Source organism: Penicillium hordei, assembly GCF_028827395.1.
Source record: "Penicillium hordei strain IBT 12815 chromosome Unknown utg000003l_segment0_segment0, whole genome shotgun sequence".
NCBI classification, from domain to species: Eukaryota; Fungi; Ascomycota; class Eurotiomycetes; order Eurotiales; family Aspergillaceae; genus Penicillium; species Penicillium hordei.
Window position 1 is genome coordinate 4,263,609 of NW_026623144.1, and position 26,042 is coordinate 4,289,650.

At 48.1% G+C, this 26,042-nt stretch overlaps 9 protein-coding genes across 9 annotated transcripts; 5 read left to right on the forward strand and 4 right to left on the reverse strand.

The window, feature by feature from the left end:
- Positions 1 to 942: 942 nt before the first annotated feature.
- N7537_006835 (putative dynamin GTPase) lies at positions 943 to 3,184 on the forward strand (the record flags this gene model as incomplete). Its single annotated transcript, XM_056897892.1, has 3 exons — positions 943 to 2,328; positions 2,383 to 2,910; positions 2,963 to 3,184. 3 exons carry the CDS (start codon positions 943 to 945, stop codon positions 3,182 to 3,184), a joined length of 2,136 nt encoding a protein of 711 aa, XP_056753677.1.
- Positions 3,185 to 4,006: 822 nt separating this feature from the next.
- On the reverse strand, positions 4,007 to 6,729 carry N7537_006836 (uncharacterized protein; the record flags this gene model as incomplete). Its single annotated transcript, XM_056897893.1, has 6 exons — positions 4,007 to 5,017; positions 5,070 to 5,261; positions 5,311 to 5,416; positions 5,468 to 5,993; positions 6,051 to 6,237; positions 6,298 to 6,729. 6 exons carry the CDS (start codon positions 6,727 to 6,729, stop codon positions 4,007 to 4,009), a joined length of 2,454 nt encoding a protein of 817 aa, XP_056753678.1.
- Positions 6,730 to 7,584: 855 nt separating this feature from the next.
- nimX (cyclin-dependent serine/threonine-protein kinase CDC28) lies at positions 7,585 to 8,726 on the reverse strand (the record flags this gene model as incomplete). Its single annotated transcript, XM_056897894.1, has 4 exons — positions 7,585 to 7,843; positions 7,895 to 8,058; positions 8,119 to 8,627; positions 8,690 to 8,726. 4 exons carry the CDS (start codon positions 8,724 to 8,726, stop codon positions 7,585 to 7,587), a joined length of 969 nt encoding a protein of 322 aa, XP_056753679.1.
- Positions 8,727 to 9,112: 386 nt separating this feature from the next.
- alkB (oxidoreductase, 2OG-Fe(II) oxygenase family) lies at positions 9,113 to 10,265 on the forward strand (the record flags this gene model as incomplete). Its single annotated transcript, XM_056897895.1, has 2 exons — positions 9,113 to 9,407; positions 9,478 to 10,265. The coding sequence occupies 2 exons, from the start codon at positions 9,113 to 9,115 to the stop codon at positions 10,263 to 10,265; spliced, it is 1,083 nt and encodes a 360-aa protein (XP_056753680.1).
- A 1,054-nt stretch (positions 10,266 to 11,319) lies between these two features.
- On the forward strand, positions 11,320 to 12,872 carry N7537_006839 (Major facilitator superfamily domain general substrate transporter; the record flags this gene model as incomplete). The annotated part of the gene is made up of 3 exons (XM_056897896.1): positions 11,320 to 11,542; positions 11,605 to 11,931; positions 11,992 to 12,872. 3 exons carry the CDS (start codon positions 11,320 to 11,322, stop codon positions 12,870 to 12,872), a joined length of 1,431 nt encoding a protein of 476 aa, XP_056753681.1.
- An 806-nt stretch (positions 12,873 to 13,678) lies between these two features.
- On the forward strand, positions 13,679 to 15,570 carry gmdA (putative general amidase GmdA; the record flags this gene model as incomplete). Its single annotated transcript, XM_056897897.1, has 4 exons — positions 13,679 to 13,954; positions 14,034 to 14,915; positions 14,975 to 15,383; positions 15,437 to 15,570. 4 exons carry the CDS (start codon positions 13,679 to 13,681, stop codon positions 15,568 to 15,570), a joined length of 1,701 nt encoding a protein of 566 aa, XP_056753682.1.
- Positions 15,571 to 15,844: 274 nt separating this feature from the next.
- Positions 15,845 to 17,624, reverse strand: N7537_006841 (uncharacterized protein; the record flags this gene model as incomplete). Its single annotated transcript, XM_056897898.1, has 2 exons — positions 15,845 to 16,997; positions 17,053 to 17,624. The coding sequence occupies 2 exons, from the start codon at positions 17,622 to 17,624 to the stop codon at positions 15,845 to 15,847; spliced, it is 1,725 nt and encodes a 574-aa protein (XP_056753683.1).
- A 569-nt stretch (positions 17,625 to 18,193) lies between these two features.
- Positions 18,194 to 23,458, reverse strand: N7537_006842 (putative ABC transporter; the record flags this gene model as incomplete). Its single annotated transcript, XM_056897899.1, has 15 exons — positions 18,194 to 18,328; positions 18,394 to 18,438; positions 18,543 to 18,996; positions 19,053 to 19,342; positions 19,399 to 19,650; positions 19,701 to 20,262; positions 20,312 to 20,389; positions 20,441 to 21,107; positions 21,163 to 21,210; positions 21,263 to 21,387; positions 21,436 to 21,534; positions 21,586 to 21,708; positions 21,764 to 22,667; positions 22,714 to 22,885; positions 22,937 to 23,458. 15 exons carry the CDS (start codon positions 23,456 to 23,458, stop codon positions 18,194 to 18,196), a joined length of 4,476 nt encoding a protein of 1,491 aa, XP_056753684.1.
- Positions 23,459 to 25,054: 1,596 nt separating this feature from the next.
- N7537_006843 (uncharacterized protein) lies at positions 25,055 to 25,891 on the forward strand (the record flags this gene model as incomplete). The annotated part of the gene is made up of 2 exons (XM_056897900.1): positions 25,055 to 25,152; positions 25,204 to 25,891. The coding sequence occupies 2 exons, from the start codon at positions 25,055 to 25,057 to the stop codon at positions 25,889 to 25,891; spliced, it is 786 nt and encodes a 261-aa protein (XP_056753685.1).
- Positions 25,892 to 26,042: the final 151 nt, after the last annotated feature.

A 26,042-nucleotide genomic window follows, 5' to 3' on the forward strand; every position in this document is an offset into this window, starting at 1 on the left:
CTTGCGTAAATTACAGTAAATTACCTCTTTTCATTTGGGCATATTTGTCGAATACCAAGTCCGAATACATGGTAGAAACCAGGTATTATACCGGAAACATCATGTGACATTAGGTACTAGGCATACCATACAAAAGTGTATATTACAGTTAGTCATCATTGTCCGTACAGATTGTTGAAATAGCGGGTTTTGTCATTTTAGTGAGAGTCTTCAACATTGGTCATCTATACCATACATTGTTCGTACACCAGCTTTCTACACGATACGAACGGTGCAAATGAGAGGTTTCTTTGCGAGCTACATGTATAGTACTGTACATTAATCCTCCATATGGGCCCCAGCGTCCTGCTAATATTCGTTTCTTACTAACATACTAATGACATATCACACAGGTCGTACAGTACGAATTCGGTTTGCCGTCTTCGCTCGTTTCTCTGGTCTTATCGCTAGCCAGATTGGGACGACACCGTACAAATCACGGCTAATTTTATACTACGAATCAGAATAAATTAGGTCTTCAGAAAGAGCGAAATGTTGAGGTCTTGTTACCGAAGTACTAGCCATCAAAGCCAACAGGATTCCATCCCTTGCATATACATTGCGTATGCAACGCCCCTGGCATTTACAACACGCTCGCAAGCGTAAGGGGAATTAAGCGGCCATCATTGTTGGATAGCCGCCCAATAATTTTATATATCGCAAATTCAGCTTCTCATTCCTCGTTCGCCTTGCAGTTGTCAGCCACATTCTTGCAGATTCGGTCGATTTGATTAAGGCGCCTGGATGTTTTGGATGACTAGAGACTGAGCTTTCGGTGTTGCCGAGAATAGTAAAAACAGAAGTATAAATGGGACGAAGCCTCAGAGAACACTGAACCCAAGCTGATCTATTTCATTTTTTGACTAGTTACCAATGACAGTGAGCAATTTGAAATCTTCCGAAATGGCTGTACTGCCTCCAGACAAGCCACCTCTTGGGCATGACTATTCTTATGCACAAAGAAAGATCAGTCTCCAGTCATCCAAAACATCCAGACGCCTTAATCAAATCGACCAAATCCGCGCGAATGGCGTTGGCGACCACATCGCGCTACCACAATTGGTAGTTTGTGGAGACCAATCCGCAGGGAAAAGTTCGGTCCTCGAAGGGATTAGCGGCATACCATTTCCTCGACAGGATGGGCTTTGCACTCGATTCGCAACAGAAATCATCCTCCGACATGAATGTACAGATATCAAAACTACAGCAACTATTATACCTAATTCTTCCAGAAGTGAAGAAGAAAAACGTCTCTTGAGTGCTTATCACCACGTTCTCCACGACTTTACCGAGCTGCCAAATATCATCGAGGAGGCGGCGAAGCTCATGGGGGTACGTGGCATTGATGCACAGGCTGAGGGTCCGGCATTCGCAGCCGATGTTCTTAGGCTTGAGCTCGTTGGCAATACGGGCCTCCACCTTACCATCGTGGATCTTCCTGGGCTCATATCAGTCGCTCAGTCTGAAGAAGATGTGAAGATTGTCGAGAAGATGGTAGACTCCTATTTGCAACACTCTCGGACCATAATTCTTGCAGTCATACCGGCAACCAGCGATGTTGACACGCAGGGCATCATCCAGCGTGCGAGACGTTTTGATGAAAATGGTCTCCGGACCGTCGGAATCATTACCAAGCCAGATCTCATCAACGCTGGCACGGAGGCACGTATCGCTCGGCTTGCCAAGAACTGCGACCGCACCAAACTCACCCTTGGGTTTTTTATCCTGAAGAACCCCAGCCCGACGGAGCTGAAGGCAGGCATGACCATAGAAGAGCGACGTAAGACAGAACTAGCGTATTTTTCCACCGAGGTTTGGAAGAAACAGGGGCTGGATCCTTCTCGAGTTGGAGTCGACAAGCTGCGATGTTTCCTGGAAGAAATTCTTGACAGCCACATCGAGCGCGAGCTACCCAAAGTCCGCGAAGATATACGACGTCTTCTCCGGGAGAAAAACGAAGAGCTCGATGAACTTGGAGCGGAACGGAAGTCTCCAAACCAGATACGCATGTTCCTGACAAAGATGGCCACTAATTACTACAATATCATTCAAGCTGGCGTTGATGGATCATACGGCGGCCGTGATGCAAGCTTCTTTGAAATACGAGACGGGCGACTCTCAGCTCGACTCCGTGCTGCTATTCATATAGAAAATGAAAAGTTCTCCGACGATATGAGGCAGCATGGCGAAAATCGAAAAATCGTCCCATCGGACCACCCAGATGTCGGCAAAGACAAAGGTGGACAACATTTCGTGACGAAAGAAGGGATGCTTGAATGGATTCGACAGGTATGTCTTTATACTTCTAGATAACTTTCAATCAATCATAACTAATCAATACAGGTATATGATGAAACGAGGGGTCAGGAGTTACCGGGCAACTACAACCAAGCTCTCCTGGCGGAGTTATTTCATGTGCAATCATTGCGATGGGCTGATATTGCTCGAGAACATATCTTAGTCGTCTCTAAGATCGTTTTTCAGTTCGTAAATGCCGCGCTGGCTTACGCTATCAGAGATGGGAAGGTTCGTGAAAATATTGGTCGCCTAGTGAGCACCACGTTGGAGGCAAATGTTGAAGCCGCGGAACACGAACTAGAAAGAATACTTCAAGACGAGACTCGACAGCCAATCACGTACAATCATTATTATACGGACAATATCCAGAATGCGAGAAACGAAGCCTCGAAGAGCCTTATTGAGGATTCTGTGCGTGATGCGATCCGAAATGACTGGGACGGTACTCTCCACTTGCAGAACACAGAAAAAGACTGTGTTAGATTGGTGTCATCCCTCAAAAAGCGTGTCATCGTCGATATGAAGGAGCAAGCATGTTCTGAAGCAAAGACTGACTTGACTGCTTATTACAAGGTCAGTTTTCGGCGTTTTTGAGTGGAAATCGCTCTGACCATTCATCTACTAGGTTGCACGTAAAACATTCGTGGATAATGTCTGTCGTCAAGTCATTGAGCGACATATCCTAGCCCGGTTGGCTGATGCGTTCAGTCCTATGACGGTTAGCTTGTATTCGGAAGAGGAGCTTATCAACTTGGCGATTGAGTCTCCGCAAATTTGTCACCTCCGTTCGGATGCTCGCCGGCTTCAAGCTGCTCTAGAGCAAAGCCTCCGTGATTTAGCTGGATAGGGTGATTGAGAATTGGTCTGCTCTGGCGTGGTTTTTTTCCCTTAGGGGTTTTCCCACGTTCGCTACGCAAATGCGGGAGCAAATGTATATACGGGACGTTTTTGCTGCATTTTTGATAAAGAACTACTTCAATTATTTGCGGCGTACCTATATGCCGAGCGCGTTTCATTTTATTGATTTCTAAAAGATCTTTTGGAACCAAATTTTCAGAACTACTGCGGACTTCAAGCCGCAGCTTTGAGATCATATTACACTATCGCAGTTTAAAAAAGGTATGTAATCTAACTATAATTTACGCGAGCTCGTCGAAGGTACATCAGCAGATCCAAGGCTGGCGGAAAGATATCTTAATCTAGACTAGTGCGGTTTGGATGGAGCCCGGGGAACAAAGAGAGAGAGATAGACGGTAAAGCTGATTTCGAATACCACTGTATTAGAGCATGCTCTCGATGTTGGATAAAACTTGTCAAAGATCGGGCTGTTGGCTTTGGTATTAGTTATCCGAAAGTAGTTGATGCTAAAATGGCCATCTATGCAGACTCGACATGAATATGATATTAGAAAGGGATATCAATAATAGAACACTCGAATAGTAATGATGCTTTGTTCAAAAAAATGATACATAGTATGTTGCAGTCTGGAGTGTTATAGCATTATATTGTCTGCATTGGTCTTCAACCCAACAGCCAAGGACTAACCTAATCATGCACGCACGAATGACAATTTTTACCGCTTTACAATTTTAACAAAACAAAAAACACACTATGATCGTCAATGAATCCGTAGCTGACCGCTCCAAAAGCCCTTCCGCGAACAAGTGTGTCACTTAGAGGTAGTCGCCGATGCCGCAGGGTCGTCTCGGTCCAGAGGAGCTTCGGTATCATCCTCTGGCACAGGACGCACAACCTGCAAGATCAACTGCGGATCTTTGGAGTAAACCCGGAGGCCAACCACACAGACAGCATTCCATGGGTCAAGACGAGGCTCATCAAGGCCCATCGATGGAGGTTGATTCTTCACATCCGTCTCGTCGGGAGGCATATCGATATCGCTGTCAAATTCGAACCCTTCTAGTAACTCAAGGTCACCCTGGTCCAGAGCCTCCGTAGCAACACGTGTATCTAGACTGGGACGGGAAGAGTCGGTTCTACGTCGCCACCCACCGCTCGCGTGTCTTGCGTGCAGGCCCTGGCCGTGGCCGCCGTTGACGTGGATGGTTGGGACGGAACCGTTGACACGGCGCTCACTCCTCTCGCTTGAAATGCTTCCAGAATCGACAGGAGAATCCTCTACTGGTTTATCTGCCAGAATTTGACTGGTGGCAGAATCGCCTTCGAGGTTAGGATCATAGGAGCTGCTGCTCGGGGTGCTGATCTCGCGCCGTGCTTCCATGCGCTGGTGTCGGGCTTCTGACTTCTGGCGGCGAATCCAGTCCTTCTGCATCCTTTTCTTAATCTCATCACGAAGCTTTCTCCGCTCGGCTGCCTTGAAAAGCTCCTCATCCCGCTTTTCTTGGTCTGTCTCGCCCACCAATCCCTTCGCATGCGCGAGATCATATGAAAGGCCGACCTGCACCAGTTTCTCTCTTCTCGTCGAGGCAACTTGGCGGACAATCTCCTCGGTGGAGTCTACATCTTCGTGGCGGAAGGCTGTGATTTTCATCAGGACGTGATAGCGACCCGGGTCAAGGTCAATCTCGGCGTTAACGGATCGTCCCATGAAGTGGCTGCTATGGCTGCGCACGAGATAATCCCGTTCTCCGGCTTTCTGCAAGCGGAACTTGAGAACGAAGCTGTACTCTCCGGCTAGTCCTTTGAAATACCGCGCATCAAGCTGTGTCTGTCAGTCACTGCACATGAGCAGGAGTGAATGGATCAAAACGAACCTGGGATAGCACAATGACTACCGGACCACTGGTGTTAACCTCCATCATGAATTTAGTGGTGTGGTAATCAGCGGACCAGGGGACATTCAAGGTAGTCCATTGCTGGGTAATGGTCCATTCAGGCCCAAAAAGGCGAGTCCGGTCGAAGTGCTGGTATTTCTTGAGCAGATCTTTATACGAGATCCAGAAGAGCTGGGCTCGGTCAGCGTATTGAGCGAAAGCACAATGGATAAATACATACACCATCGTTGCCAAATTTATGGCCAAGCTTTTCCATCCACTCGGCTGTCCATTCCTTGGATCCATCCCCCCAAGCACCATACCATTCTTTGCGACCCCATGGGTTCCTAGACGTTGTGAGATTTCCGTTCGTTTCACTAACGCATTCATGCACTTACCTCAGTCGCAGTAGCCGATGCCCTTCAATCTCCCGGGCATCCATGATGGAATAGGAGTGACCCTCCGCGATACCCTTTCGATCCCTTGGTGGACCCTGGTACTTGGGATCTAACCAGTTTGAAAAGAGGCCAGTCCCACAACCAAACAGGAATTCCTTGTTGACCTTCATAATTTCCTCGGTCCAAAATCGGTCCTTGTTGAGGATATTGCTGGATAACACCTCAGACGTGACACCTCCCGTGAGATCCTCGATAGCTTCACCAACGAATCCACCCTCAATCGCGGAATAATCTCCATGGGCCTTTGCAAATGCTTTCTCTAGAAGAGGTAGCCAAGTCTCGTTGTCGTCGACGCACTGCGCGAAGTAAAGGGCCCGCGAGCCTGTCTGGTAGACTCGTCGGTACTCTTCCTCCGCATCACTCCGATGTATGTCGTCCCAGATGGGTCGCTCGATGACGGACTCATCGTAGTCAGCAGCTCGGAGATACAGCTTGTCATCTACAATGCACTGCTGCCACTCGCCGTCTGATGATTGAAGTCAGCATGATTCCATGTCGGATCAGACCCCGAGCACAGGCTTACCTCGATGAAAAACAAATCCATAAATCCCAACCTCTTCATTGCGAGCAACACAAATCTTCTTGATCAGCTCCTCTTTGTTGCCCATAGTGCAAAGCGCAGCCATGAGCCAGCAGTCTCCGTCATATCCCTGTCGTACATCTGACGCGGTAGGCCCGTTAACAAAGAACTGGGGGTTCTCAAAGATTTCCTATAGGAAAATCGTTAGCAACCCACAATCCACTCCATGGTATATCGTCTTTGAACTAACGGTCACTCTTTTCACTCCCTGGGGTCTGAACTCCACATTCTCTTTATCCAATCCATCGAGATAGTGTCTCCGACCAGACTTTAGGTCTAGCTCGATATCGAAGTGCGGGTCCGAGTATTTCTGATTCACACGCTCGCATTCCTTGACGATACGGTCAACGGACTTTTGACATTCCTGGTATGCCTGCTCGTACGATTTGATAGCCTCGTGGCCCTGGACACGGCCGCTGGGTACGTGCTTGGCCCGCGTCCGTGCATACGGATTGTCTGGCAGCACTGTGTATACTTTGCCAGGATACTTGGTGTTGAATTGTTCCCAGAACTGCTTGACGGATTCCTGAGGGTCTTGACAACATGCGCGGGGCGGTCGGCTGTTTGAGCGCGAGGAGCCAGGTCCTGCGACGGCATAGCCCATCTCGTCGTCGAACTCCATGGTTTGAGGGTCTTTTGGTTGGTGCTCTTTGCTTGGTTGAGATGATTTATGGTGTTTTTTTTTTTTTTTCGAACCACAGCGGTGGGGGTCTCTGGGCGGCTATTTCTCTCTTATATCGCACTAATCACCCCCAAATGGCGACGATCACTGATGAAAATAGAAACGAGACAGGGTTGCTCTAAATAAGAGTTTGGGAAGACATTCCCCAATTTTCCCCTCACACGGACACTCCGAGCCGAGAACATAGCCTCAGCCTTCACTCCCTCGTATTGATTCGTTGGGCTTGGGCCTGCTCTCCATAAAAGCGTTCATCGTAAGGCTGCAGGTGCATTGGACTAGCGGGCGAACGAGCGAATCTGACAAAGGGTGCTTTCGGCCCCCACCCTCACGTCTCAGCCCCTCCTGTACTGGGCTCAAAACGAATAAGCATGAATTCCGAGTCATCTTTAGACTGGATCAGACTTGGCCACGAGCAAATAGAGAAGTCAGAAAGCAGTGAGAAAACAAGGAACGAAGAGACTAAACTTGGATGAGATGCTTAGCATGTTTCATTCCAAAATCTGTGGGGCGAAGTTCAGCTGACATGAGATGACGGTTGCACCTAGCTTATGGTCTATATTAACCTGAGGCTGAAAAAGCCGAATACAATGGTACCGTAACGTCATTTGTCATATCTGATTACAGGGTAGAAAGGGTATGTACGCCTGTTATTCAAGACTAAAGCACTTTCGTATCCAGTAAGCCCGCCCTCCATATCACTCCCCATTGAACGCCGAAAGAGGAGAAAGAAAACATGTCCCGAAACCATTCCCCAGGGTGAATAAGACTACACGGAAAAGGTGTGAAGTCGTTACACTAGTGGAAACCGTTAGTTGGACCACGTCCGGAGTAGTATGCGGTGCCGTTGCGGAAGTACGGGTGGAGACAGGCCTGCTTAGCCGATAGTCGGTGTGCAGGGTCAAACTCAAGCAGAGACTCCAAGAGCTGACAACCAGCCTCCTCCAGCCCGGGAACGATCTCAACATCAGGGCGCTTCCACTTGGGGAAAGTGGGTTTATAATCGGGGAACGAGGTCACGCCGGGCCAGACATCTTCACCAGGTGTACCAAGGATGCTGCAATTCGTTAATACGGTTGAACATAGAACACTAGAGAACCATCCTTACCGGAAGATTTTGAAGATCTCGTCAATTTCAGAGTCACCGGGGAAGAGAGGCTTCCGTGTACACATCTCTGCGAAAATGGCACCCACGGACCACATATCAACACCCGTGGAGTACTGACGTCCACCCAGCAGAATCTCTGGAGAACGGTACCACAATGTGACAACCTGTAGATTATGTTAATAAAGGGAGAATTCCATCAATGGAATTGGAAACTCAATGCGTACCTCGTGAGTGTAGGTTCGAAGAGGAACACCGAACGCTCTGGCAAGACCGAAATCGGCCAATTTCAAGTTGCCTTCACGGTCAATCAACAAATTCTGAGGCTTCAAGTCACGGTGCAAAATTCGGTGGCTATGGCAGTATCGGATTCCTTCAACAAGCTGGGCCATGAACTTTTTGACCATGGCATCACCCAGGCCCAGGGTTGCACCGGCCTTGAACCCATCGGGCAGGGGCTTCCCTCGCCCACCGTCACTGACAGGCAGAGCCTCCATGTATTTCTTAAGGTCGAGATCGAGGAATTCGAAGACAAGGTAGAGCTTGTGGCCATCGGCGTGAACAATGTTCAGCAGCTGAACAATGTTGGGGTCCTGCATCTCCTTCAGGAGGGAGATCTCGCGAATTGCAGTGCTGGGAACGCCCTCATCTTCGGCTTCGAGGCGAATCTTCTTCAAGGCAACGATACGATTGGGGTGATTGAGTTCACGGGCCTTGTAGACCACACCGTAGGTGCCTACAGGGCATCGACGCGTGAGTTGAGCTCTAGGTGACAACAATCGCGTCGAGAGAACATACCTTCGCCGATTTTCTCAATTTTCTGGTAGTTATCCATACTGGCCGACATTCAATCCTATTCTGCCGTTAACCAGCTTAGCAATTTCAAAACAAAAAGGCCGGAATGAAGATTTAACACAAATTAGAGGGCTGTTGCCAAGAAGAATTTGTAGGGGAAGCAAGGAGAGCAGATAGCCGCTACTTACATCCGAGGATGTTGCTCTCTGATAACAGCTGGAGCAGCAAGCCCTCCAAATTCCACCTGAAGATCGAAAAAAAAAGTAATTTGTTGAAGAGAGATTGACGAAAGACAGTATTTCAATGGTGGGGAGAGAAAGACACAAAACAAACAACCCCCCGCGCCTATCATAGGGCGGTGAAGCGCGTACCTTTTCTTTCCCAGTTCACCAGGCGCAACTTTCTCTCTGACTTCATCTCTTCGCAATGGCCCAAATTAAGGGTTTTAGTGCCCATGATCGCCCTCCTGATCCAGTAAGGCTTTGCTACAAGAAATATTCTAGGATTGCGTTGTCCGAAGTTGACAATGACCCGGGGATCCTCGACCTACAACGGATCGATCCCGACCAATTGCCTGATGGAGTGACGATCACGCAGTATATGTCCAGCCAGGGTCTACGATTAGCATTTGATGATTTCATTCGTGGAAGCCATGCTGCAACAGAAGAGCATGCTCCTCTGGCTGAGAATATTCCAGTATTCGCTCACAAATCGATTTCCGGTTAGCATTGTATCGCCTCAATTTTGAACTGACTCAGCAGGACAAAGAGCTATGCCTGACCTCCTGACAGGTCTCCTGATGATTCCCGCCTTATTCCCTCCTACTGTCCAGATCGAACTGCTCTCCCGCCTATTCCACCGAGACTTACCCAACCCCGAGCATCAGACAAACCTACACCTACACTACGACGTGACGTACCCCGAAGAATCAGAAGAAACCCACATGCCCAAGTCATTCTTCGCCGATGATCCCACTCGAGAGTTCCAGCCCAAAGATCCTCAGGTGCACAAGCCTTTGACAGTTCAAAATCTCTTGGAGAAAAAGCTCCGCTGGGTGACATTAGGTGGACAGTACGACTGGACTGCCAAAGTATACCCATCTGAAACCCCACCGGAGTTTCCGCCAGATATTGCAAAGGTGCTACGTGCAGCTTTCCCGGCAACCTCGGCCCAGGCTGCCATTTTGAACCTCTATTCCGCCGGAGATACACTGAGCGTGCACCGCGACGTGAGTGAGGAGTGTGACGTAGGCTTAATAAGCGTGAGTTTTGGATGTGATGGATTATTCTTGGCTAGCCACGACGACGGGAATGGTTGCGAGATCATTCGGCTTCGCTCGGGCGATGCTGTCTACATGAACGGTAAATCGCGGTTCGCCTGGCATGGAGTCCCGAAAATTCTTCCGTCGACCTGCCCGAAATGGCTGGCCGATTGGCCATCATCTGGGGAGTCCGCTCCAGGAATGCCGCCTGGTGCATACGAGATGTGGAAGGGTTGGATGTCCAGCAAACGGGTCAACCTGAACGTTCGACAAATGACGACCACCCAGGCTTCCGAAGAGAGAGTAGATCAAGTTTGACAATGGGAAATCCGCATGTCAGTAATCTTCTCGGATCCTTTCCTTGGTTTAAGCGTGGACAAAATTCCATCATGGTCTACTCAAGCACAGAAACGTTCCAATGAGCGATCAAATTACGCAGTCCAATGTCCAAAAGTTCTTATGGTTTCACTAGAACCCTACATCAAAGGTACTCTCAATAACTCGCCACTAGCCGCAGATGGCAGTGGTTTCGCAAATTACACCGACACGCTTCCTGATCATCAAACTAGCCCAAAACTACACCATGAAATCCAGGGGGGGCGCCACCTATGGCCGTTGGTCCTGCTAGGTGAGCCTCACTGGTCCATGAATTACGGTTGGGACTAATTACAATATTCACTATGAGTAACAATAGTGAGGGCGCTGATCCCACAAAATTCCCATAGATTGAGCCTGAGAGATGTTGGATTGTTCTCCTTCTCTACCCAAATACCCCATGGGATGGCGTCCAGCAGGCATTGTGTCTCTCCTTGATGAATGACTGGAATTCAATTCATTCAAAAAACTAGCGTATCAATTATCGACACCTCTCAGTGGGTTCCTGTGACCGTGATGTCAATATATTTTTGGTCCTTCATTCTTTCAAATATGGTTCAGGCCTCCGGTGTCTAAGTAACATAAGATTTACATATCTGAATTACGAAACCAAGAGCCTGGAAACCCGAGCAGCGGTTAATCGGCTTAGAATGTGATAACGCTGTAGAATACTCGAATAGTCATCATTGCCAAGACTCCACGGGTGAATAGCCGCCAAAGTCTGATAGTCCGCCGAACTCTGATCGTCGTGAATGACCACTCTATCACTCATCTTCTACTGGTTACCGGCGCCGCGGACAGGGCTAGGCATCCCGTTTGGAGAGCGGGGGAGCAGGTTGTCAAGATAGTGGAAATAGTGGAGATAGACACCTCGGGAGTATTCAGGGATTTTTGGGGTAATCTTCACTACCTTCCAAGGTACATAAGTACCCATAGAACCCCCGGATGTTTCCCTGCATCGGATAGTACACAAGGGATAGACTACTCGACATCTTCAATGTTCATTTTCTCCAAACTTCGGGAGGTCGTCTGGGGGAAGCCCGCAGCGACCAAGGCAGAACGAAAGCTTTTGGTCAAGCTTGACTTGGTCATTCTATCGTTTTGTTGTCTGATGTATTGGGTCAATTATCTTGATCGCATGAACTTGAACAATGCATATGTCACTGGCATGAAAGAGGACTTGAACTTCCACGGCAACCAATTGAACATCGCCAACACAGGTATGTCAACGTGCTAGGCCTAGGATCAAAGGTTTCCCAACTTTCCGACTAACGTATCATAGTTTTCTATGGGGGCTACGTTTTGGGACAGATTCCGAACAACCTCGCGCTACAAAAGCTTCCTCCGCGTATCTATTTCCCGGCATGCATGGCGGCCTGGGGCTTACTCACTTTGGGTACTGGCTTTGCTCACCACCCATGGCAGATCATGGTCATCAGATTCTTTCAAGCTGTCTTTGAGGCTTCTACGTTCGTTGGTTGCCAGTATATTCTCGGCAGTTGGTACAAGCCGGACGAGCTCGGCAAAAGAACTGCGATATTTACTAGTAGTGGCTTGGCTGGAACAATGTTCTCCGGGTTTATGCAAGGGGGGATTCATCAGAGTCTTGGTACGACGGTCATCCTTCATCAGCAGTAACATGTTTGTACTAAGTGCTAATTCTCTCCAGATGGTGTTCGGGGTCTTCCTGGCTGGCGGTGGTTGTTCATCCTGGACTTCTGCATCACCATTCCAGTGGCCATCTTTGGGTTCCTCGCGTTCCCGGACACTCCAACTTCCACAACCGCATGGTGGCTCAGTGAAGAGGAGAGGAAGCTCGCTATCGAGCGACTTCCCGAAGTCGAGAAACAACGTGGTGTATTGGGATGGAATTTGATCTCGCGTGTCCTGCGGACCTGGCATTGGCTAGGCTTTATTCTGCTTTGGATATTCGCCAGCAACACCGAAATGTTCTCATCGAATGCTATCATGAATCTGTGGCTCTCGTCAACAAAGAACTACACCGTGTCACAAGTCAATTACATCCCGACCGGTGTGGCGGGTGTAGGAATCATCACCACCCTTGCCCTTGGCTGGTATTCGGACTTCACCAAACGCCCATGGCATGTGGGTATTTTCTTGGCCTGCACCGCCATTTTGTCTGGAGCGATCATGCTGCGACCTCCGTCCACCGGAGCGAAATTTTTCGCATTATTCTTGAATGGTTCCCAGTACGCTAGCCAGACTGTGATTTTTGCCTGGGCAAATGGGGCTACTGGAGGTGACGACGCGAAGCGAGGAATAATTCTTGGTGCTATGAACACATTTTCAATTGCGGTCTATATGTTCTGGTCACTGCTCTTTTACAGCACAACTCAGGGCCCTGACTGGAAAGAGGGTAGCATTGCAATGATATGTATGGGGTTGGCTTTGGCTATCACGACAATCGGCGTCCGGTACTTGGAGAAGCGAGACAAGCAGAGGATGGAAGTTCAAGGTGGCGTTCAAGCTAATGGTACGGACGAGGTAAAAGATAGTATCGATGCCGATAGGCCCAAAGACGCCCAGTAGACATACTATAGGGGTCTCTATCTTGGGCCTTTCCAGACCAATAAGAATATATAAATGAACAATGGCCTTCTCGTATCGTGTTCTACCGATTTCTACCTAGTGATAGCTTTGAAACCTCCGAAGATAGCAATTCTACCCGTTTAAATACTGATTCACTCCGCTAATTGGGACATAGGGTGAATTGTGAAATGACTGAAGTTGCTAATTACGTACAAAATATATATATGCAGTAGTCCACACAGCCATCTCCAATACTATAATCAATAGCAATAGCAGCTGACTCTCCCAATCTGAACATAATCCATCCCCAGTAATTACAATTTGGACTGCATATCTTATTATTCCAAGCTTCGACCAGGTTGAGAGTTTAATTTTCGGGGATTTGATACCCTTCCTAATTAGGAAGTTTTATCTTTTTCCATATAGTCTGCCCACTTCATTTCTCTATTGCCTATCACGCCCTTGACCCCGTCTCGACAAGCGGGGTTAACCGTTAACAAGATAGTTTGTCCATTTGCTAGAGGACATGCAGATTGCATTTTCGCGACGTCCACCCTGGTGATAACAGGCAGCCACCCGACGAATCAATTGTATTTAAATAGAGTAAATAATGTTGACACCTCTGCAATACTACCGAGGTCCAGATCAAACTTGACATGATGCGCGAAAGAAGTGGCCGATAAGGCTAGCCTCCAACTGTTTCGCGTTCGATGACTCCAATAACCCCGCACCCGTGGGACATTCTGATAGAGTACTCTTTACGGAAGTCTTTCTTACAATATTTTAACGAACACCCCTAATTTATCATGACAGGTGCACCGTGGCAACTGAAAGGCGAAGCCAAGCGCCAGTCAATTCTGAATGCTATCCCCAAGAACTGGCAACTAAAATATCCCGTTCCTCCCGCTACAGAGCTACGTGATGTCACAGGGGATTATATCCGACAATACCTCACCGAGCGTGAGATTGAAATCACAGAGACAGATGCCGTAGATATTGTGGAGCAGACATCTACTGGCCGCTGGTCAGCTGTGGAAGTGACAGAAGCCTTCTGTCACCGGGCTGCACTGGCTCACCAACTCGTATGTTTATGGCCACAGCGCACAAGAATAAATAAAACTCAGATGCTTAAATAAGGCTAATCATAAAACCAAACACTAGACCAACTGTCTCCATGAAGTATTTTTCGAAGCAGCAATCAAAGATGCCAAACAACAAGACGAATACTTCGCAAAGCACAAAACCCCGATAGGACCCCTGCACGGCCTACCAGTGAGTCTAAAAGACCAGTTCCACGTAAAAGACGTCGAAACAACCATGGGCTATGTAGGCTGGATAAACACCTTCCAGGGCCACCAGAATGACCCGCGCAGCGGCACAGAAGAGAGTGAACTCGTCCGCGAACTACGCAATCTCGGCGCAGTCTTATACTGCAAGACCAGCGTTCCAGCCACGCTAATGACCGGCGAAACGATCAACAACATCATCGGGTACACCTGGAACCCCAAGAATCGCCTGCTATCCTCCGGCGGCAGCTCTGGCGGCGAGGGTGCCCTGATTGCGCTCCGCGGCTCGCCTGCTGGCTTCGGCACTGATATCGGGGGCAGTATACGCATCCCCGCTGGGTTTAATTTCCTCTATGGGATTCGTCCTTCGGCGGGTAGGATCCCTTACCAAGGCACTGCGAACTCGTTAGATGGCCAGAGCACTGTCTTGTCTGTTACTGGGCCGATTGCGCCAACCGCGAGGTCTTTGACGCTGTTGTTTAAGGCTGTTCTTGGACAGAAGCCTTGGTTGCATGATCCGCTTGCGTTGGAGCTGCCGTGGCGGGATGAGATTGTTCAGGAGACCAGGGAGTTGATTGAGAAGGCTCGGGATGGGGCGTCGACACTTGCGTTTGGAATTATGAAATACGATGGCGTGGCGCTTGTTCATCCGCCTATTGCACGGGGGCTCAAGATTGTTGAGAAAATGCTACAGCGGTTGGGCCATCGGGTTATTGAGTGGAAACCTCCTTCTCACGCTGTTGCCGCTGAACTACTTGTATGTACCTGTGGGCTCTGCGTTGAGGCGAGGTTTAGTAGGGTGCTAACTTTTGGCAGGGGAAAGTATTCAACATGGATGGCGGCGTAGACTTGAAGTATCACCTCGGTCTATCTGGAGAATCTCGAGCTCCGCAAGTACTCGGTACCGAACATGGTATTCCGATGACAGCATCTGAGATTTCGGCGCTTAATGTTGCAAAGCGTGAGTATCAGAAACTGTACATGGACTACTGGAATAGCACAGCCGAAGTTACAGGTACGGGGCGTCCTGTTGATGCGCTCTTTTGTCCATTGGCGCCTCATGCCGCAGTCATTCCCAACGAATACGGGCCGGTGGGATATACTGGATTTGTGAATGTGCTTGACTATACTAGTCTTGCGATCCCAGTCACATTTGCCGATAAGAAGGTCGATGTGCGATCAGCTGATGAATCTGTGGATGGATCTGAGCACATCCAGTGGGATTGTGCGTTTTCCCTATACCTTCCCTCTTGTTATTCCATGCTGATAGTTCTGTAGATGATGCCGAGTCCTATGATGGGGCCCCGGTCGGAGTGCAATTGGTAGGGAGGAGATTGCAGGAAGAGAAGATGTTGACTCTAGCTGAGTATCTGGGCAAAGAGATTACTCAAGATGCGGAAGAGAGAGCGTGAGTCCAAAATACTAGATTGTATCTAACGCGTAATGCCTTTTGTTGCCCGCATGACGTCACTGTAACAAAGCACCTGCACCTAAACTACGATGAAAATGAAGGGGAGGGCATTCGTATGGGTATTGATTATCATGATATTCTCTAGTAGGAAGCGTAGATCCTGGGGCGGACAGACCAGACCAAGCCAGCTTCTGTGCCAAGCCAATGAAGTATGAATGATACCCCCCAGGCGGCTTGTCCGGTGCGTTTTCATAAATATTGTAAACCCAAACCAATCAATTCCTGGAGGACGAAGACGGGGTCGTCTGTCCCGAGGGTGCAGCAAGATTGGACAAATGAGGTGTGGAAGATCCCCAAGGTTTACCTACTGCAGAAGGCGGAGCATGGCCAGGATCGGACAAAGGACCAGATGGGTCTTCTGAGCCATTCATGAGGCGCTGTCGCTTAGCCGGAGGCAGTCCACCGACCTGGGGCATGCCACCAGGTAGGCCGCCACCGGGCGGGCTGCGAGGATCTGCAAAGGAGTGGGGTGAAGCGTAGTGGGTTGATGAAGCAGGGGTGGAGGCAGCTGCAGCGTCTGGGCTCAAAGCTGTAGCAGATTGCAAGGGGCGCAGGCGATTTGGATGAGAGGTGGTGTCTTCACCTGGGCGTGGGGGCCGGACATCAGGGCTTTGGTGAGGCTGACTTTGGTCTGGATCACCCAGCGGGCTGGGATTTCCATAACCAACCCCGACCCGGCCCATGCCCTTGTCGTGCATAACAACGCGTTTCCATTTGGCGACCACGCTGTCGTAGTCCCATCGCGTAGAGTCGGCACTGATATGGCTTTCTTGTGCGTCTAATTCACGTGCTACCTCCCGCGGTAGGGGGAGCGTATCTGGGGGGAACAGTGCGAACTCACGAGGCCATTGGCATGACCCGAGGCGCTCGACCTGTGCACGCAGCTGGTTTGCTTCCTGTTGCACTCGAGCGAGTTGCTCGTCTGAGGACTTCCGCTTCTCTACCTCTCGCGCAAATGCACGTGTGATCTCCAATTGCCACGCGTCGCGACGGGTCTCGTGGGACAGAGAATTCCAATGGTTGAAGGCCAATTCTAAGTGTCGGAAACTGATATCCTCGTGCTGTTGTGCGCTCCGGTATATCATGTTTGGATCCACCCCGCTATTCCCATGTCTCATATGCGGCGCAGCAGTCGCGTCTACTGCAAGTTGGTCGGTCTGCCATTGGGCGACCTTCGACCGAAGGGCTTGGCGGATTATATCGAGGTGTTCGGCGCCGGGAGGCTGGAGGGGAAACGAAGTAGACGAGGAAAACGGATGTGTTGCAAACAGGCTTGGTGGGGGAGGGAGCAGCTGCAGACACATGGAGGGGAAGGTCTGAGCTTGCATGTCGAAGTCGAACGGAGACAGCCGAGGCCGGATACGAGAGCTAATATTGTGTGAGAATGAGGGTTATATATAACGGGGGAAATAATTCAACATACCTCGCGGCTTTGATATTGTCAAGCACCTCACGCAGTGCGAGCTCCAGTGCCCGCATCGTATCCGGGTTGCTGGAGCTAGCTCCTCTGCTGACATAGTCCGGCAGATGCAACGACCCTGTCCGAGACTGCGATGGCGCAATTCGAGGGCCATCCGGCACGCGACTGGGGTTGGGAATATCATTGATCACCCCAGTCGCGTGCCAGGTGGGTGTGTTAAACATCATGCGCACCGGAGCCTCACGCGACTTCGATCTGGAGTCTGCAGTCGCAAACGGCTCTGAAGTTCCCTTTTTCTGGCTTCGTTCAGGACTGCCCTCGTTCTTTCCTGTGGATGTTCGGGCCTGGCGCCGGGTGATTCCGCTGCGAATTCGTCTGATCTCTTCGACATCGTGGATTCCGTCGGGTTTCTTCTTGAAAAGAAATTGGTCGAGGTGTCGACCTAATGATGAGGAAGTGAATGCCTGATGGCAGTACTGGCATTTGCGATCCTTCGAAGCAAGACTGGCCTTCGACTCGTCACCAGCAGTCGAGCCTTCGGGAGTATCTCTAGAGGTTTCGGTTTCTTCCTTCATGGTGGGAAAAGTAGAAAAGAGAGGTAAAAGGAATAGGTAGAAACGCCTTGATCTTAAAAAGTCATGGCATATGGTGTAATGCGGTCAGAAGTAGCCAGTGGTATAGGTAAAATTCAACGCGCAAGGTGAGAGGGAGGTGAGGAAGACAGAAAAATGCCAAGCTTTTGGGCGCGGAGCTGCGCGATGGGAAATTTTGCGGGCCAAAGCGCATGGAGATTTATCTATGTCAGACTGATTGATCTCTGATCAATTATATATATCGTGTGTAACCGTTTCAATGCTACCTATGCAAGTATTAAGTAGTCTCTGCAATGTAACTAGGTCACTCAGCCAATCGACTCAGCAGGATCGATCTAACTGTCTAGGTGTATACATATAGTACGTTGAGCAAATCAAAATCAAGGAAATAGTTCGTTCTTCCGGAGACTATTGCAGTAATCATGTATTTGTTATGACTATAGAGTCTGAGTATCCCCTATCCCCTACCTATCAAGACTCGAACATTATGTTGAGTGGATCACACACGATGCACTCATGCACACAGCATGGAAGACACGGTGTAACCACATTCAAGAACTGTCTTTGCCCTTTCTCGTCTTACGCGCACTGAACCAACGTTTCATGTTGCTCACACCGTGCAAATATAACCACGAGAAAACGAAAACAAGAGCAAAGTTGAAGATGACATATCCCCAGAAGATTCCCTAATATATATGTGATTAATCTCACCTCCCAGGTTCACCAAAGGGGTACAAAGCATGATACTCACATAATCTCTCCACTTGTGCGAGTAAAACACATTGATACTCTTAGCCTGCAGATAACAACAAAGTCCGAGTTAGCCATACTCCATCCAAGTCTGTTGATCAGGACACCGAAGCAAAGAACCTTGGGAGACCATGATAAAGCGCAACTTACATATTGATCACCATTGGAGTATTGGCAGAACGCGCACATTCCATTTCCAGCGTCTCGGACATATCCACCAGCCTTTTCGACATAAGACCCAGCATATTGTCGGCAGTTCATGCCAGCCGGAGTGCTGAAGCGAGATTCTTCACGCTCAATACAGCGCATTGGGACATTATGCGTGATGACTCCAACAAATCCCTCCAAAAGATAGTGGAAAGGCGTAAGCCAGTACATCCACGACTGCCAAAAATGCGGCAATGCGGCGTAAGGGACGACAACACCGCAGAAGGAAGCAATGAAGGTAAAGAAAGTCGGCACAAGCAAGCTAGCAAAGAGCTCGTTGGGTGCAAGTGCGGCTATGAATTGGCCAAGTCCAACATAGTATAGTTCGAAGACCATCAGCGACATCCAAACGTAGCCAGAGCTGAACGAGTCGCGCGGGAACCAAGTTCCCCAGTACCTTTGTTTATTTCTGTCAGACTTGAAAGATAAAATTATTTCTCAAGAGACACTTACCAGCAGTTAAAGTAAATTGACCCGGCAACAATCGAGTAGGGCAGTTCTGGGACAATTGTGCTCGTCACAAAGGCAACCCAAGAGTAGATCTTGGAGTTAGCTTCGCGAGATTTATAAAGTCCGCGAAAATGGATATATCGTGGTTGGAGTTGCTGTATTAACGGTGGAGCGATTGTCAACGTCATGAAGACAGAGAATAGCCGCGATTGCATGTCAATGGAGCTATCTCTAAGATGCCAAAATGTGAAGGTGTTGAAAAGGCCGGTAAAGATGTGAAGCATAAATTTGCCCTTGGTACTAATTAGCCAAGCCATTCATGTGTAGTGTTGGGAACCTAATAACTTACAAGGATGTAGTCTGGGCTTCTCCAGTAAGCCACGAATGCGCGCTTGGTGACTGCGACTACTTGAACATAGAGAGGCATTGCGTACTCGCGACCGTCTTTAACCTTCTCATCATCTTGAGAATTGCGACGGGAGGCAATGATATCCTCTAGACTCTCAGAAAGCCGGCTGGACTCTGGCGAGTTGGCCCATACATTGCCCCAGTCCTGACCTTTATAATCAGGGTTTCCGGCTCCAATGACTTCCAACATATACTAGAGAGAAGTTCAGCGGAAAACGATGACTCTAGTTTCATAATACATACCTCTGCTGGATTTTCATGCGGTGAGCACTTCCTCCCGCCATTTTGTTCAAAGTAATCAATCAACGTCCTGGAGTCATTTCCAAGGGGCCCGTTGTAAACTACACTTCCACCGCTTTTAAGCAGCAAGAGCTCATCGAAATTCTCAAATAACACGGCAGAGGGTTGATGGATTGTACAGAGAACAGCCTGTCCGGCATCTGCAAGTCGGCGAAGGAAGCGTACGATGTTGAATGCGGCCAGAGAATCGAGACCGGATGTCGGCTCATCCAAGAAAAGCAACAACTCTGGTTTACTTGCCAACTCTACTGCAATGGTGAGTCGTTTGCGTTGCTCCTGGTTGAGGCCTGAGCCCGCAGATCCAACGGTTGCGCCGGCGATGGACCGCATTTCTAACAGGTCAATGATTGTCTCACAATAGTCATACTTTTCTTGTAATGGGACTTCTTTTGGCTGCCGTAACAGAGCAGAGAACTGGAGAGACTCCCGCACAGTAGCGGTGGGTTCGTGAATGTCCATCTGCTCGGCGAATCCTGTCGCTCTCTGGAAACTCCTCGGGAGAGGCCTGAAAATATTAGAGTGCATATTTAATGAGCTACTTGAAGATTCCCTACCTTCCATCAACAAAGAAGTTGCCAGTGACCACACCAAAATTGATTCGCTGTGCTAGCGCATTGAGCAACGTGGTTTTACTGGTCAGACATTAGCATCGAGAACGTAGTCAACTTCATTATGTATCTTACCCTGAGCCAGAAGCTCCCATCAATGCAGTCAGTCGACCAGGCTTGACATATCCTTGAACATTTTGCAATAGTTGTCTCTGTCCACCCTTGTATGGAATGGTGTAGTTGACGTTTTGCCATGTAAATATTGCAGTGTTTTGAGCAATGTCCTGGACCTTGTCACTGGATTCTCCCGAGCTGCCGTCATTTTTGTTGGTCGCTATGCCATCCTTCTCTGCAGACTCTTCATCTTCTGGCGGGGCAGATCGTTTCACGATATCTTGAACTGCCTTGGGGGCTTCGCTTCTTTTAAACACCGTGACCGAGCAGCCACCTTTATTAGGTCTCTGCAATTCCATTCCCAACATCGTCAAACAGATAAAAAATATAAGCCATCCGATGATGATGCCGAAATTCCGCCACAGGTGTGCTCTGCTGTAAGTGTACGCCGTTTGGATATACTTGGGACCATGAACGACCAATTGGTCTGGATCACTGCCCTGGACTGCACAGGATTGGTGGCCAGACACCGCATTCGGCCCATCAGGCACAATGTAAGGTGGTTCACACTTTATCCGGAGATTATGGAACTCGTTGGCCATCAATCCCTCAAATGCGTATTGGACGGGGTTGATCCAAATGAGCCACTTTAACCACGGGTGCATTTTCCACGGAGGGATGAGATAGCCTGGATTATGTTGGCCATTAAATTTGAATGATAGTTTTCATTGCACTGTGCTTACCTGTGTATACAATCAATGCCTGTATGGCAACACCAGTGAGACGTGTGGCTATATAGTGTTATTGGAGACTTCTTGATACCGAGAGGTTTGTTTCACTTACCAACATCCAACGAGGAACATAGAGCCCCAAGAGCACGAAAGAATGAGTACATCGTCATTGTGAGAATGAAAATGAAAAGCAGATTTATGAAGAACTGCGAAGGTGTTCGCGCAAGGTTTGCCATGCTAAATACCTCGTCAGTATAATCAACTTGGATCATCCAATAGACTCACAAGTATACTATGATATCAAATAGAACGACTTGTATAAACACAAGAGGCACATCAACCACAACTTGGGCAAGCGCATAAGCTGCAGGGCGATAGAAAGAGCTAGAGAAAATTAGTCCTATCATTTTCCCTTTTCTTCCTTGTGGTCCTCACAAGCTTTTATGTTTCATCAAGATTGGTCGACTCTCAAATGCTGCTGTCAGCTCTGCCATAGCAAGCAATGCATTGAAAAGCAGTATAAAAAACATCACACCACCCCTCGTGAAAACACCATTGCTTAGGATGGTAAGCCATACGGAGTCTCGTTGCATTTGGAGGGGCAATTGCCTACCTTGTATCCGGAAGATTGTAAAACAAGCTGCCAACAATGAGGGCTTGGAAGGTTATCACACTCCACTTTCCGATCAATGACTCTCTATCACCAAACATTACCAGAAATTGACGATGTGTGAGGATCATAACTTGTTTATAGAATGAGATCGTGTAGTTTTTCCGCTTGGCGGTACTTCTTGCAGCCTCTCTCTCCTGCCTTTGGGCTTCGATTTCGCCCTCGAAACTTTCAATATCCGCCAGGTTGGCTCGATATGTATCACTTTTGCGATATGCAGCTTGAAATTCAGCTGCATTACGAGGGATTCGGTCACCCCAGCCAGCTTTAACACGTCGCGCATTGGGGTCACTGACAGAAGTCAAAAAGTCCGGGGTTGTCCAACGCGGGGGGCATTCAAAGCCCAGCCGTTCGAAGTAGGGTTTTGCATCCTGTGTTGGTCCGAAGAAAGAGCATTTTCCTTCTTCGATCAGAATGACCTTGTCGAACAGATCAAATAGATTTTCCGAGGCCTGGTAGAGAGCCACCACCGTTGAAACATTGGCGGTATTTGTTAGACTTCGCAAGCTTTGAACATACTCCAGCGCTGTACTGGCGTCTAAGCCCCTGGTAGAGTTGTCCCAGCACTGGGTGCTAGCCTTTGTAACCATAGCTTCAGCAATTGAGGTTCGTTTCTTCTCACCCCCGGAAACTCCACGAATGAGCTCATTGCCAACTCTAGTTCCCAGAGCATGTTCAATCCAGAACAGCTTCGCTATGGCAGACAAGAATGTATCCTGATATTCTTTTCGGCTTTCTCCTGGGATTCGTGAAGCTTTGTCCGGAGTTCGGGATTTCAGGGCAAAAAGCAGTGTATCTCGCACTGTCAAAGTTGCGTAATGGAGATCGTCCTCGGGGTTGTACAAGACTGATAGTTTTAGTTCAGAATCGTAATCACACAGACAATGACCCACCTTCAGACCTATACTGCTTCGCCATCTTTTCTGAATCGGTGCCGCCATACCGCACATCCCCTTCAATGCTTTCGTAGCCCGCTCGTTGATTGCCGAGCACTTTTAAGAAAGTGGAGCAGCCGGAGCCAGGGCGGCCCAAAACAAGAAGCATTTCCCCCGGACGAACACAGCCCTGAATGCAAGATCAGTCAAGCCGACATCTGGTGGTTATCAATGGACCTACAGTAAAATCATCCAAGATCGTTCGTATCGGTGCTTTTCCGGCCCCGACACCCTTCCTTCCCCGAGTGAATAGTTGCTTAATGAACCGTGGCAACCCGAGGAAAATGTCTCCGTTGGTAGGTTGGAGAGCGGCTCCAAGGCCCACGCCCTTCACGGTGAGATATTTCCATACAACTCCAACATGACGTGTTTTCTCATCTTCGGAATTTGCTCTGCGCTCAGAGCCGAACATCCGAGAAATCAGTCTTTCTATTTGGGCCCAGTCCTCACCTTTGGTATCGTGACCGGAGACATAGCTGCGCCGGAGAGATATAGTACGCTCGACACCATCATCATCTAACCTTGGCCCTGTGGAATCTGCCGGGGAGCCTGATGGGGTCGTGCGGATTGGCGCGAATTCTTCGGGTGGACGTGACCCGACTGGCGAAGATGGACTCTCAGAGGAAGAAACGGAATTTCCAGCAATACGTTCTGTGTTTGCAGCTAATGTGAACTTGCTTTCCACAGAGTCGTTGCTTGCCATCGTCGTTATTTTCAGGTTGAGCTAGAGACCTTTTGAAATACCGATCTTCAACCTAAATCCCTGTGCTACACGATTATGAAACGACGTGATGTCGGATGACCATGGGTCTAGATGTAGGTGGGTGGGACGACTCGGTTGGCAATAGGACATACAAATGGAATCACTTCACATGGATATCATGGATATGAATGAAACGAAAATGAACATTTCGAGAATGTAGGTATTACGTCAATCATCATCGCGAAAACCAGATCTCGGGAGGTCGGAACAGGAACGAACCGAAATATTACCAGTACTTTTCTCATTTGCTGATCCTTATAGCTGAACAAGCCCAGAAACAGGTATCACCTTATCTAGTGAGGTCATCAAATTCAATCATAATCGTGCGGTTTGTAATCCCTTTCTGGGCTTATTCGAAGTAATGATATTAACCATGAACTACAGTTCGCCCCAAACACGAACAATTAATTGAAGAGAGATCTTTACATCTCTTAAACTTCTCGCGGGTGGCAAAAAACATGTGATGTATATAAATCTCCCCGCATTTCGAGGTATCTCCAATCATGAAGTCATAGATTGTACAACATAGATGTTTGTATAATTAGTCATTCGTTCTCAACCTTGTATTACGGCTACCTTTTGCATTTGTAGTTTTAATTATCCTGATTGTACAATCGCATTTTCTGATGTCTGTTGTTATATAATCACGCTGACTGTCTTGCAAGGTCATATCGAACAAGAAGCTTCACTCCGATTCGAATTTATTTCTTTTTCTGATATTATCCTTGCTCTTGGGAATGCTTTAGTCGTTTTTATTTTTTATTTTTTCATATAATTCGAAATAAATACTGATGGGATGAAGCGCTTTGTCGTCCTAATACCTGGGAAATGATATTCAAGTTGATGAGCGTGTGTAGGTCCTGTTTTTGATTTATGAAGATAAATCCTGTGGATATTTAATTTTCAAGTAGATCATGCGAGTTTTGAGGCTTTTCAATTTGGAATGAAGCAGTACACACCCGGAGACTGAATAAGCAGTGCTGTCAGCATTACCTACCTACGTACGTATTTGGGGGTGTATAGGGCGTCCACGGGATTTATTCCCGCCGGCGTCTGCTGGCTCATTCTACTATGGCACGAAAAAACTCTAGTTGTCGGTTTACCAAACAGTCATGATCAAAGTAATTTTATTATCATGATCTCGTCATTCTAGAAATGATAGGTAGGCATGTCGGACAACTGCTGACTATCGTACAGTTATGAACCCAAACTAGAGCTGGACAAACTGGTCACAAATAAAATATCTACCTTGACAAAAGGTACAAATAGTTATTGTGAAGAAATACATAAATATTTATCGGCTCTCATTTACCGGAGAACTTATGGAGGTTCAGTGAGATGAGCATTAAAGAACTATGAACGGACCGTCGTTCCCCGATCAGAAATAAGGCAGCACGCCATGATTACAACATACTACTCTCAAATTGAGTAGTGATAAAGCTTTAGGTTCCAGTTTGAGAGTAAGTAGATGTAGCTCTCAGCCTAAAAATCACTTTGGCTTCTTCTGCAGGTACCCTTATTGCAACTCTGATAGTAATGAAGCCCCGTCGCGCTCACAGGTTCCTCCGAAAGGTGTTGGAGTTTTTCCATTTATCTGCTCCCTCTTCCAGACGTGAAGTCAAAGCCCGCAGCAAGTAAGCCTCCAGATTTCTGTATTCGTTGTCGAAAATTAACGAGCGGTCCAGTGCTAAGCTGTGGTGTGTTGCTACCACCACACCTTTGCACAGCATTTCAGCTAGCCGAGGATGTGATCATGTTGAAGTGAATGGCCAAGTTATTGATCCTCCGCAGTATACCTTTGGTGGTACCGCCCTTGAAAAGCCAGTCTCAACCCACAGCCAACTGGAGCATCGCATCGTAAAACTCTGGAAGAAAGTGTGGCTGGGTCTTTATCAGATCGATGACAACGAGGATCGATACCATGTCGAGCGACTTGAAGCACTTTCTCTCGGGGCCGGCTTAACTCGCACATACCGAGTTGGCGAGCTTCAAGTTCTCAGGCGTCATTTTCTTCGAAGTGAGACCAACAATGGCATAGCTTCGTTGAAGCTTTTCCCGGGTCTGTCTCTTTCGACCCTCCTATCTGTGATCCACATTTTGGAGGCTTATGAATGTGAAATTGAGAACATGAAGCTGCTCTACTCCATCCTGCGAAGTGGTCAGCTTGCACTGCATGAGACTGCTGGCCTTGCTCAAACTGCTGTTGTTAGGACTGAGTATATGGAAATTGCGGAGCCGATGGAGAAACGTATCAGACAGTACGATATTCGAATGAATGTGGTGAATATGGACATCTGCGATGAGGCAATGGGTTTCTATCAGCGACAAAAGGGGGAATATATTTACCACAAGGCATTCCCAAATGCGTGGTAAGAATGTGTGTTTTTGGATCTACTGTGTCTCTTTTCGCTATTAGATGTATTGGGGGACGTTGAATACAATCAGTATGATTTGGATGAAATATTAATTTAATGTCCCATTTAGTTGAGTACTAATTATACTCATGGTGTTATTAAAGTCTTGT